This window comes from Lissotriton helveticus, chromosome 2_1, assembly GCF_964261635.1.
Source record: "Lissotriton helveticus chromosome 2_1, aLisHel1.1, whole genome shotgun sequence".
NCBI classification, from domain to species: Eukaryota; Metazoa; Chordata; class Amphibia; order Caudata; family Salamandridae; genus Lissotriton; species Lissotriton helveticus.
In genome coordinates, this window is record NC_136059.1 from 2079606458 (window position 1) to 2079620392 (window position 13935).

Below are 13935 nucleotides of genomic sequence, written 5' to 3' on the forward strand. Positions count from 1 at the left end.
CTGGTACTTTACTATACCCACGAGGTTTTTGCATTTAATAAAATGAAAACAGTGTCTACACAATAATAAATAATAATACATATCAAATTGGCTCGTAACATTTGCATCACTACTGATGCAAATGTTACGAGTCAATTTGATATGTATTAGTTATCGGAGCTTTTTGAAATGTGTTTTATTTCTAAAAGACGAAGTAGTTTGCTAGACTGAATTACTGGTGATTTTAATTTAAAGCTAATGTCTCGAGGCCTTGAGGATGAGTTTTATTGGGATCAAACCCTAATTTTGAACTTTAAAGATCAAAGTGCTATTCCTTACAGAAAAGACCAATTGGGCAACAAACTAAAAACCATCCAAGATACACTGAATCTATGAATACTTAATGACCGAAAGCCTGATGCTACCCCAACAGCATTTACCTTAGAGCAGACTCAAGATGTGCTGCCCTGTAGTTAATCAATTTTCTAGCTTCAAAATGTAACGGCTAGAGAGTTACCACTTTCATCAAACAGTGCTACTGACACCATAGCTAAATATACGGACTGGAAATATGGCATGGGAAAGAAGCGACCACCCTAAACACCCTCCAGACAAAAATATACAAATCCGTGTTTCATCTTTACAAAGGATCAGCCCCGGCACAAATAAGGCTGGAATTTGGCTTGCAAAATCAAATATACCAAAGGAAAGCAGTCCTAGTGAAATGGTGCTGGAAATTGAGATCCGCGGAAATAGGATCTTTAATTAACTTATGTTGGCAAGAAATTAAAAAACAATATGACCAACAGGAACCCAATTCATGGGGTGATGATCTGCGAGCATCACTAGAAACCCTCAAAATAGAAGAGATCTGGATCAGCCAACCAGAAGAATCATCCTTTAAAAAGATTTGCAAGCTAAATGCAAAAGCCCTATCATTGATAGAAGATAAAAAGACGTTGGCCAAACGGCGACACGCATGGACCGTTTTAAACTCGTATAAACGATTAAAACCACAACCTTACCTCGTGGCACACTTCCGGCTATCTTTAAAAACGAAATTTATGGCCTTCAGAATGGGTGACCATTTTTCAAAAGACTTGATCCCGTCATGGAAAGACACACACCAGGGACCAAGATGTAGACTATGTGATTACCACACGGAAACTTTGTGCCATCTCCTGTGTACATATGACTCCACCAAAGACGAGAGAAGAGCTTTGCTGAAACCAATTTTAAATATGCTGCAGATCCGTACCTGCAGGCAAGCTGTCACCAGCTGGATGGGAGCAGGTTCAAACATCCTAATATGCCGCTGGGTAAAATTCATGAATTTTGTAGAGACTCAGTTTTTAAAAGCTGAAACAGACTAAAGACAGGGTCTGAAATATAATGTTTTAAATAAGGAATGAGAAAATATATTTTAAGCAAGTGAATTTTTATCTTTTGCTATTAATTGAAATTGTGTACATGTATGCTTTATGGTTGTGATAAACCAAATAAAGTAAATTTTTGACTTGACTTGACATAGCTAAATATATACACCCAATTTAAACCCATTAGTGCCACTGCAGGAAACAAAGAAATTGGTCAATATTAAGTGGTCTCCAAATATAGAAAAATAAATGACTAATTGGTTACAAAAGGTAGCTTTGGATGGTGGGAATCCATATAATAATGAATTGTGGTTGTCAAGGAAATATGGAACTAGCATTATGGGACAACTTGATGATTCAGCTGAAAATCGAATTACTAAGGAAAGGTTCCCACATTTCATTATCAGTATTTTAATCTACAAATGATTAGTATTCCCTGGAGCTTCTTTTCAAGAAGAGGGAACTTATAAACAAAGCTAAAAAATATTAAACAACGAATGGTATCCAGGCAGCATTCACTGAACTGAAATAAAATATAAAAAGTATTTGGGAATCTAAAAGTGCTTATAAAGAATATCTGTATAAGGCCCTCCTGTTCCAGGACTACTAGACTCTTTTGTTCATATGTATATAAACATTCCATTAGTAATGTATATGTAATTTTTAACAGTGATATCCTGACAGCATTCATGGAACTGAAAACTCTTAGGAAAAAAATATAAAAAGTATTTGGAAATCTAAGAGTGCTTATAAAGACCATCTGTTGATAGACCTGTACAAGGCTCCGCAGTTCCAGGACTACTAGACTCTTTTGTTCATATGTATATAAACATTCCATTAGTAATTTATCTGTAATTTCTAACTGCGTAACAGCTGATAATTTGTTTGTTCATTGCACCTTCAAGGAAATCTGAAAGATTTAGTGAAAAAACCTTGCACAGGTAAGAGAATCATCATTAATCCCTGCTGTGGGGCCCGTACAGACTCAACTATTTTACAAGCATACAGTAACCCAAAGGCCGTTCTGGCAGGAACTAAATGGACAAGCATCAGCAAAAATGTAAAAATAACTATCAAAAGTAGAAAAGACTCAGCCCTTGGCCGTAGTTGTATGCGGTCCTGCAATTTCTAAATATGATCTCAAATATTGGCCATAATTAATGAAAGCTCTTTTTGATACTTGTTATTACATTGTAGGTGTAGTACCTTCTTCATGGCAAGGAACATATTTCTATCCACTCTACAAAAAAGGCAGTACACAAGATCCATCTGATCAAAGAATTATTACCTTATTGGACATTGAATCCAAATGGTATGCATATTTGCCATTAGAAGATATGAAATCATGTGCACGGGAAAAAAAATACCATGGTTTCAAACCAGTTTCCAAGGAAATTGCAGTATGCAAGACAAAGTAATAGCATTAAGTCTATTAATCTATTAAGCTGACCAGGCACAACGCACATTGTGTGCTTCTTTATGGACTTTAAGAAAAAACTCGATTCCATTAACAGGAACCTTCTCTGGACGAAATTAGCCAAGTGGTGACTCCCAGAGAAATTCCTGAAGGGCACTAGAAGTTTTTATTCATCTAACTGGATTCAGGACAAATAAGACAATAACAACAGTTTGTGGCACAAAATGCTAGTACAATGAAGGATTAAAACGCGATTTCGTCCTGCATCAACTCTCTTTAGCCTGTATATATCTGACATTGAGGAGTCTCTTAATAATTCAATAGCCTGTCCACTGAAATTGAATGACCAGCGAACACATATTATTCAGTGTGAAGATGATACTGTCAAATTGGACCACACAAGTATTGGACTATAACATGCCTTAAGAAATGTATTTTGTTATTGTGATCAAAATCAACTGCAGACCAATTATGAGAAAACAAAACTTTTTTCAATAAATAAATAAAACAAAGGCCACCTTTTGGAAGGTAGAAGGACAGTTGTTGAACAATGTAGATTGATGCACCTTCCTGAGAGTCACACTCTGTAAGACTGGTGACCACAAAGCACACCGTAGAGGTATTAAAAAGGAAAGAAACCGTACTGAAGTTTGCTTTTACGAAATTATCAAAACGTAGATGCCCACTAATTAAGCCTCTGCTAAATGTGATGAAAGTTTGGTATTTGCCATCCTTGCACTATGGTGAATAAGCATTTCCAGGTAAACTGCATGTTTAGCAAAACATGTCACAAAGTAAACATTTTTGATCAATGTTTGGCCTCCTCCAATCAACAAACCCAGCACACTTCCATCTCGGCCAAAAGCTAAGAGTCAAAGGTGCTTTGTTAAGATATTGTCTTTACCATGAAAAGAGCTGCTCCAAACGGCATCAAGGGCATTTTGTGGAAAAAATGTAAGACTCTAATTTTACCCAAAAACACCATGGCACCGGACAATAGAGAGCGTCTTAGAAGAACTGGATCTGGCTAATCCTTGGGATTTAAACATTTTATATTCCAGCCTTCACGCTGTGTTAAAAAAAAAGCATTTTTAAATTCATTCTTGTGCCAACGATTTAAGGAAATGTATCCCTGAAATCATTCTATTTTTTGGTTAAAGAAAGACATAAAGCTAACTATTGCTCTGCATGTCATGCCTCCTTTCTTTCTTGACAGCAAAGTATAAAATACTTGTGCCTCCAATTTTGCCTTGATGATGTAGGACAATGCACACAATCATGGAAAATTAAGAGGGCTTCACCAGTGTGTTGTCTGCTACCCAGAGACACTAAAACGGGCATTGTGCCATCTGACACATACCACTCTGCTATATCCATCTAGTTGAAAGATGCATGAAAATCACCCATGAAACCAAAGGAACTCCAGGAACAAAATTCTGTGCACTTTAATATAAGACTTTTTTTAATCAACCCATTTTATTCGCAATTTAAACAATACAGCTGTGCAAAATCCACTCCCTCCTTCTCTTTCTGCCGCCCTCCACCCCTCAATAATAAAACAAAATCTATAAAGTCACCCATATCGGCCCATCCAATTCTGCCTCGCTATTCAGTCCATAATAGTGCCACCACTTACCCCATACCAAACCAAGCATGTTTCTGTGTGCAGCCCGTACGCCCTTTAGATGGTCTCTTTTGACTTAAAGCACCAGTACTTTGCCCTTCGCCATTCAGAGATCTCAAGTGGAGTTGGGGAATTCCATTTCTGGGCGATATGATGCTTGGCAGGTCCAAAGCAACACCCGCCAATGTCAGCTCACCCCTGTTCCCTCCTATGTCTGCCAGTAACTCCAGGAGACCCACTCTGGGCGTGAAGTCAATGTGTCTTCCTAACACCTGTGGAACTATTCTAGCTATGCATCCCCAAAATGGCACAATATCATGGTCTTGCCAAACTACGTGAAAGAAATCTACATAAGTAGATCATAAACATTTGTGTGCGAAGGCTTCCTGCCTGCCAGAGACTGTGGGGGGTCAGGTATGTCATGTGGAGATAGTTTAATTGAACAGGGCGCAGCCTGGACAGTATAACCTTCTCTATGGAGGCCATAACCATATTGCACCAGTCTGCTTTATCAAGTTCCCCAACCCAGCCCTCCCATTTCTAATTCAGGAGCCCAGCGTATCGGGGGCATTATGTATGAGGAACTTGTATATTTTGGATACTCCCAAGGGCGATGCTGCCCGTCATCAAGCACCCTTGCAGTGGGCTGTATTCAGGGAGATTTGTAAGATCTGAGCAGTGCATGTTGGACCTTCGGGTATATGTGAAACTGTGTGTGTCAAAGCTGAAAATACATCTGTGATTCAGCGAATGGGATCATGTGAGCGCCACCCCACACATCACCCAGGGACGTGATACCAGTCTTGCCCCACTGACTGAATCCCTCAAGCTGGAACATATGGTTTTCATGAGTTTGTGATCCTGATTTATGAAGAGGAGCGCCGCTTGCTAGCTTAATACCACCACTCTTGTGGGGTCCAATTTGTGGGTGGGGATGGGACAGCTGTACATATAGGTAAAGGCACAGGGCTCAAAACTGTTCTACTGGTATTTTCAGCAAAACACATTTTCTCCACTCTTTGTTGAACCAAGTGGCATTGTCTTTACATTAAAGATGTTGACTAGATTTTATTATTAATTTTTAGCTTATTTTCAGGGATACTTTTGAGTTAACAGATTTTTGTTACTTACCTTAAACTATCCAATTCTGATTTGTGATCATAACTTTGGGTTAGACAAGTTCTTCCTCCACTTACAGTGATTCAGTTTCAGAGAGATATAAATGTTATGTTTCCAGTTTTACCATTAAGCAAGTTGATTGGGACGAAGGGCACCGCCACCCAATGTTTCTGTGTTTTGAGGTCAAAACATTAAAATGTGGTATTTACAATTTCTCTTGATTTTAAGAGAAAACGCCCACTACAATGATGTTACTTTGAATTATGTTCTTTTTGCATTATGCATGGTAAGCTGTCTGGACTATTTTGCTAAAGGTTTTCAGATATTCCTTTTAGGATATTATTACAAAGCAGCTATATTTCTTTTTAGCTGAAAATAATTATAGTTAGTATACTGAATAAGTTCCTGATAAACAGTGTTGAAATTCGCAGTTATTATTTAAGTGGGTGTAAGCACCAAAAAGTAAAAGCTAAATTGGAAATAACTGTTTGTGTTCTTGAACTTTGGTCTACAGGAGCCCTTGCTGGTTTGATAGACATTGCTGCCGACTGGCTGACCGACCTGAAAGAAGGGATTTGCCTGGAGAGACTGTGGTTCAACCATGAGCAGTGTTGCTGGGGATCCAATGAGACTTTTGTGGAAAGAGGCAGATGTCCGGAGTGGAAAACCTGGGCTGAACTTATAATTGGTGAAGAACATGTAAGTTTATGCTGAACAATAGAGTTTCTTACATCTTACACGACAACTTTTGGAAAACAAAAGTGCACGCATTCATGAGAGATCGGAGAATAGACCAAATGTAAATGTTTACAAACTACAAACAGTTGGCTAACTGATGAAACGCAGAACAAATCATTACTGCAACCTTTTTAAATGGGTCAAGACATTTTGTTCTTATTTTTGTAATAGCAGATGAAAATATGCACAGCGTTACATTTTCTTCCAACTATTGCTTTGGATGGAATGCAGCCGTATGATCAGGAAAATAGATGTGCTCCTTGTGATCCCCAGGCCACCTTTACCATCTCAACATATGCACTCCTGTAGCTCCCCGTCAGCACCACAAAAAGAATCAAGCATGAAGGTAACCAGTAACGTAGCTGGAAATTCCCAATTTGTATTGTGCAGGCTGGTAAGTAAGCCTGTAAATTTACATCTGTGTGAAGCAAACATGGCAATAGGGACGAGCCGAGCAAGCAAACTGATACTAAGCAGTGGGCACCATGTACTTCACAGGATCACCTGCACCTGCCTTCTGCATGGGTAACTCAGCAGGGGCCGGGCTGCCTTGTGAGTGGGGAGAAGAAAGTGCACAGTTGGAACACACAGATAACTGGATTAGTGGCCAGGCCCCAAATACACATTCCTCGTTTGTCAGAGTTGGCCGCAGCTACAGAGTGAAGGAGTGAGAGGGGTAAATCAAGAAACTGGGTTGAAGAGAAGTTTTATTTATTTTATTTATTTTGAGAGTTTTATATAGCGCGAACAAGATCTTTGCAGATATCAGAGCGCTTTACAAGGACAAGGGGGTCATAGACTAATAGACTGTAGTAGTTGAGGTAGATAGGTACAAGGTGCATAGTTACATAGGTAGGTCACAAGAGGTAGGTCAAAGGTGAGGTAGTGTCTTCTATCATAGATTAGGTACAAGGTGCATAGTCAAACAGTTGTGCCAATAATATAAAAGTACAAAAATAAGGAGCATATACTTGTTTAAGCGATCTTAAAATACTTAGCATGAAGATAGGCATAGTTGAGGTAGGAGATGAGTACAGGGTGTATAGTCACACAGGTGCATCAAAAGTACAAGAGTAGGGAAAGTTGAGGTGTGTAGGTACAGTATGCAAAGTCAGACAGGTGCGTCGACAGTATAAAAATGTACAAAGAGGGAACGTATACAATCACTTAAGTCGATAAAACAAGAAATACAAATAGTCCAAGGGGTCAGGCAGGTAGTACAGAGCGGATTCTTGAGAGATGCAGGATAATAGATCATGTGCAAATCTAGTTGCACAGAAAACGGGAGACGTGCCTTGCCTAGCTAATACAGTGGGACCAGTAGAACCTGAAAAACTATACTCGAAAGGTACTTGACAAACTTGTGGGGTCTATTGACAATGTTGATTTATAGCTGAGAAACATGTCCCATCCATGAATCACCACCCTGTGCAGATTCACAGAAGCATTGATGATTTCACTCATATCTGTCATCTTGTTGGAAGGTCTGAAAGAGTGACTGGCCTGTCCAGCGCCTCTTTACAACACTTAACCTTGGATGTCAAAGCAACGTCACAGTCTGCCCACTTCCACAGTGCCTTACTATGACAATTTCTAGGAGAGAAGTTGAATTGACTGGACTGACCTACCAGCGCTGCACCACGAGATGTCACCTAGAAGAAAGCCAGACAGAAGCTATATACCTAGCTAGAATCTACATGTTCGTCTGCTGCTCCATGACAAGTGTCCACTTGCTGTCAATCTACTCAGTCCAGCAACTGATGGTAGACTGGACAGTCCACATATTTGCCGCTAGACCCTAACGGCAGGAAGCTCTGGACACACAATGCCTCCATGCATGGCACGTGGTCACTAGAGTCCGCATGGAAGAAAGTCTTCTGTGGCATCCTGTTAACCTGTGAAAGGTCACCTCTGCAGGAGATATTGACTTAACCATGAATCAGAGGATTGTGGAGTAAAGTAGCAGCACAGATGAGAAGATGTATGTATGTGGTATTTTTGCCGCACGAACCTAGAGATAGGAGGGTGTCTTGCTTTGCACTCACAAATAAAAGTAATTCAGCACTCCCCAGCAGAGGCACTCCGTAAACCAAGAAAGCACCTGGAAAGGGGGCTCAACACTAATGAAATGAGGCACATCTTAAGACAGTTTCAGAAATATAGCGTTTTTTTTTTTTAATTCAACACTCTATAACAGAAAGGCTTACTCACATGTCAAATGACTCAGATAAAACAACATGCAAATGTAAATATACTTCTATATGTGTGCAAGCAAATAATGATGAAACACACAAAATAATCTAATGCATGGGTTAAAACACAAGCAGATAATTATGGTAAAACACATGCAAACAATAAACACAAGTCAGATAATAATGATATCTTCACAAGTGAAATGCAAGGAAGTAAAACACAAGCAAATAATACACGTCTAGGAGAATAACTGTATGTACATAAATATGTAGTAAAGTCCCGAAATACTTCACAGGCTGGTCACTCAGCACACAGACGAAAGCACATGTAGAATTTATATATATATATATATATATATATATATATATATATATATATATATATATATATATATATATATATCAATGCCAGTGATCAGAGAAAATACCTCACCGGCTGCAATATCTTCATCTAAGCCCTCACAAGACTTGGGGATCCCAAATTACAGTCCCTTGGGCCAAGTGACTCCTCAAGCCGGGAAATGCTGCACTGAGCAGATGCGTCCATCTCTCAGGACCGAACCCAATTTACGAGCTAAGAAACCCCGGTTTTTAGGTCGAGCCTGAGTCAGGTAAAGTACAGAGGAGAAGCCCCGACAATATTTTTTCATTGGCTTGTGTCTTTGTCCTTGGTAAATGCTGGTGTTTGATTCCTTAATAGGCTTGTTAGTCCCGCCTTAGTACAGCCATGTCGTCATTTGCATCCTCCCATGGCTGCTAGCCCCTTTACATTGTTGTTACACGGTACGTGTACTTTTTTTTACTTTATTAAGCTTCTCCTGCATTAGGCACAATGGCGTGCTTTGCTTACTTTTAGCGGCTGTGCCCGCTTTCACTTTCGAAGCAGGGACAATGGCGGCCATTTGTTTGCAATGCCATAGGCCTTGCATTTGAATGCGATTGCAAATATTTATTTGTTTAAACGTCTTTAGCGCAGAAACGGACGTGAAGGTAGGAGGCTCTGACCGTGGTGTTCCTTCTCTCCGCTCCTCAGACTTCCGGGGAAGCCGCGACATGGTGTCATTTGTTCTACATCATTTCAGGGGTATGAAGGGTATGCAGAGAGGACAGAGCATCATCTTCGGACACAGCTTCCCAAATGGCAGAGCAAAGCTTGACACAGAGCTTTAGGCAAGAATCTGAGGTGTGGAAACAAAAACCTCCGTGAAATGAGGGCTGTTCTGGGAGCTGGTGGGTGCTTCCTTCACACCGCACAGCCACGCTCTGAGCAAAGGAGCCCCCACTTCTGTTGCATTTAGACTTCTGCCCCGTTCGCGTTTCAGGATTTTATTTTTAATGCCCTTGGTATGTCAACACTAAAATTCAACTGACACACCCCCCGCCCCCAACCCACACAACACTTTTACCCCACCCACACATTCAGAATGCAGACATTTTTATTTTCTGCCAGAAGTGATTTATATCACCTTGGGGGTCCTCAGACGTTGGCAGCATTTTTGTTGTTGATCGGCTTCATTCTGGTGCTGAAATCTGTTTTGCAGAAGGATCGTCAATGTAATTTCTATTGCGAATATAGAGAAAAACATCAACATTAATGTAATAGTTTTTATTTAATAAATAAATGAGCTTAATAGTTTTTATTTGTACATACCTAAATAAACTTCGCTCTATGAGATACGATAGGAGTGAGTTGGGTTGTAGTAGTATGCTTAAACTAAAAGCTAGTGATGCTTTTTCTCGCAGGGCACTTTGCTCGGATTGTTACCACCTGTCTCGAAGGACAGTTCCTACTTTTTTGGGAGAAAGTTATCATTCTTGTCAATTATGTTTGATCAAAAAAATAAATAAAAAAAAGAGTGCGCTGCATGTACCTTAACCTCCAGCAGAAATTTCCGTTACACCAGCAAAATATTTTTGCGTGTTCTGTCTTTGGCAGCTCACTTATATTTCTTGTGTGCCCCAAATGCCCCAGTATTTAGTCTGTAAGCACTATTTACTTTAATGAATTTCTCTTACTGCAGGCCGGACATGCGCTGCTTCAGCTGAAACCGCTTGTGTGTTTTTTAAGCAGCACGGCCACCCCCGTAACACGGGCGCCTGTTTTCAATCACTTTAACCCGGCACTATCTTGTGTCTATTTCAACTCTCTAAATCCATTTTACCCCCCAAGTAAAATGGATTTAGAAATGATTCGTGAATTAAGTCATGTGAATTCTAGGTAGCCCATAATCATGTGCTAATGGGCTGAAGCTGACTGCACATCTGTGTTTTATGTCATCTGTACTAAAGCCACCTGAAAGCCTGTTTTAATAACAACACCATCACCTCCACCAATACCACCACCACCTCCAACACCACCACTTCCAATACAGCCACCAATACCACCACAATACCCACCAACACCACCACCAATACCACCACCCCCACCACCAATACCACCACCCCCACAACCAATACCACCACCACCAGTGCCACAAATACCACCACCACCAATACCACCACTACACCAGGAGGTGAAGCGAGGCCCTACTAGAGCTGAAGTCTTTTTTTATCAGGCCAAAGATACCATGACATTATGCAATGCCACACTGCACACTCAAATCACGGAGAGGGCAGCCACGCCACACCACCCCCCCCCCCCCCCCTCTCATGAGCCGTGAGAGTGTTATCACAGAGCAAAAGGTGTTTGAGCGAATTGTTAGTGTTCATAGGTCGGATCATATGTAACTCTCACTTCACACTTTGGGTCTGTGTAATTTACAACGCTTACACATCTTCACTGCACTATATATCACTACTTTGAAGACGTTGCGGTCCGGTTTCTTCCTCTGATATTTACAAACTAACATTTGAGAAGGCCCTTTATTGCAATGCAACAGGTCTCGCATTTGCCAGAGTTTAAGTTATTAGTATGTAAATGACAATGCCTTTTATGTTTTAAAATCCAAAACATAAATAAAAGGCATTGTCATTTACAATTGCAATACCTAAAACTTGCGTGAATGCGAGACGTATTACATTGCAAATGCTTGTTATAATATTCTCAATGCATGAAAAATTGTGAAAATGACACGTCAAGGAAACTGACTGGTGCTGGCCAGGCTCCTGCTAGCATTCCAAAGTAAAGCATTCCTCATGCATTCTCCTCGCACTCCCACACTACATGTACCAGCCCCATATCTTAACTTTGAAATGTGTTTATTAAAATTTTGAAGAGAACAGAGATCATTACAAGCAGCATAAAACACTGAGTCAGCGTATGACATTATGAGGGTCCTACGATAGCAAGAGTGTTGGACTACGAGTAGTAAATCATCAGGTATCTCTAAGCCAGGGGCAAGCAACATACAGTAGCTATAACATATGCATCTGGTATCGTCAACCATAAAGCTTGTTTGGGTAGAAGGCTCAGCATTTCACCAGTGGAGCGAGCATAACATTTGCAGTAGGTGATGGAAGTTTGTTGATGATGACCAAGTAGGAAAATATTTCGGTTAAGCAAGTAACTGGGGGAGCGGGGGCATCAAAACAGGGGATAGGAGGGGGGGGAGGAGCGAGCATAGAGTTCGATCAAAAGGGTCAGGTGGAAGGTTAATGGGAGATGGAGGGTCCCATCAGGTCAGTTTGCCGGGGCAGTCTAGTTAGGGCGCCTCCCTAGTGTACGGCAGAAGAGAGTTTTCAATAGCTGCAGGGCCACCAGCCGAGGGGGAGCATAGCGAGAATTCTCAAGTCAGGAGATAAGCGGCTGCCAGGTGTGGGAGAATTTAGTGTCCGTGTGATTAAGACGGGCAGTTAATAGTTCCAGAGTCATAACATGTCAGAGGCGCAGAAACCATGTCGATGTGGGTAGGGAAGAGGGGTTTTCCAGTAAAGGGCTATAGATTGTCTTGCCGCCCCCAGCATCTGCGCTATGAGGCGCCAGTCAGAGTGGGTCATGGCAACAAGCCGAGACAGTCTAATGCCTGGTAGGTTCACCATGGGAGAGCTGGCTTTGGAGAAGCCCACTGTGTCCTTAATGTGACTTTGGACCCCTTTTCAGAATATCACCAGGCTGGGGCAGGTCCACCAGATATGGATAAAATCGTCTAGTGCAGCTTGGTACCTCCAACAGATCAGTGAAAGGTTTGGGCATACCTTCTGGAGGCGCACAGAGGTATAGTACCATAGCATAATTTAATTTATAGGCTGATTCGCGTTGGGGAATGCTTCTGTAAATTTTTGGAATATCGCGCCAGAGCTGTTCCTAGCTTTCTGGTGTCATCTCCTCTCAAGTTTCCATCCTCCATTTTTTCTGGTATGTGGGGGGTTGGATCTGGTGTGAGTGTTGTAGGACCCTGTATGTGCGGGAAATTAAGACCAGGAGCCCTCAAAGGTACCCTGGATATAGTTGGGGTGAGCAGCCAGTTGATAGTACTGTAACCTCGAGGATTCTGCAATATGAAAGGAGTTTTTGTATGGCTCTAAAGTTTTGAAAGTGTTTCGTCCAAAGAGGTCCTGAATTATGCAGCACTCTGACCATGAGAGGAAGGCATTAGGTTGCAAGGCTTTTGGAGACGGGAATGATTTAAAGCCTCTAGAGACCACAAGTTTGTCTCGGATGTCAAGTACTGTTTTCGGGGGGGGGGGGGGGTGTAACTGTATATGCACTGCGGGGCACGCCTATCTGGGGAGCTAGGTAAGGTCCCACAGGAGGCTGCAGGAGACCGCGTGATCCATGTGGAGCCAGAGTTTTTCGCTTTCACGAACAACCCACTCCGATATGTAGCAGAGGTGACATGACCCGTAATATTCTAGAAGATTGGGGCAGTCCAGGGCTCCGCGGTCGCCGGGGAGCATAAGTAATAGATTTGGTAATCTCGAGTGACCTTTGCCCCATATAAAGGTGTTTAGGTCTTGTTGGAGGGCCCTGGATGTCTACTTGTGGTATCGGGGTGGGGAGAGTTTGAAATAGGTAGAGTGCTTTTGGAAGAAGAGACATTTTGATCACATTGAGGCGACCCAACCAAGAGAGAGGGAGTTTCTTCCACCGGCGTATGTCGCGTCTGTGAGAGGTTAGATTTAGGGCATGGTATTTGGCTATATTAATTTTGAAGTCCGAGACTCTTTCAAAAGAGCGGAGAAGCGAGGCAAGCGCTAGTAGGGAGGAGTTGGGGACCGTTAATGAGAGAAGGTCATCGGCAAAGCGAGAAGCCTCGTGCTCCTAGCCTCCAAAGGGAATACCAGATATGTCTGACGATATTGCAATCGCCAGGGGTTCTACTGCCAAGGCAAAGATGAGGGGAGAGAGTGGACAGCCTTGCCCGGTACCCCTGTGCATGGAGATGGGGTGGGTGTGAGCCGGCCATTAATTTGGATCCGCTTGGTCGGGCGGATATAAGGTGCCATTAATTGAGAGATCATGACCGGGCCAAGGTCTATTTTATATACCTGAAAGAGACCATTAGTTATAGATTCCTTACCTTAGAATTACCCCCAGGCATCCGACTGGAT

At 41.7% G+C, this 13935-nt stretch overlaps 1 protein-coding gene across 5 annotated transcripts in view; it reads left to right on the forward strand.

Moving 5' to 3' along the window:
- Positions 1–13935, forward strand: part of CLCN3 (chloride voltage-gated channel 3) — a 509534-nt gene that overhangs the window by 343552 nt on the left and 152047 nt on the right. For all 5 annotated transcript variants that reach the window (XM_078677053.1, XM_078677057.1, XM_078677054.1 and 2 more), the window contains one exon: positions 6030–6214. In XM_078677053.1, the coding sequence (XP_078533179.1) occupies positions 6030–6214 (185 nt within the window). The remainder of the gene's footprint in view (positions 1–6029; positions 6215–13935) is intronic.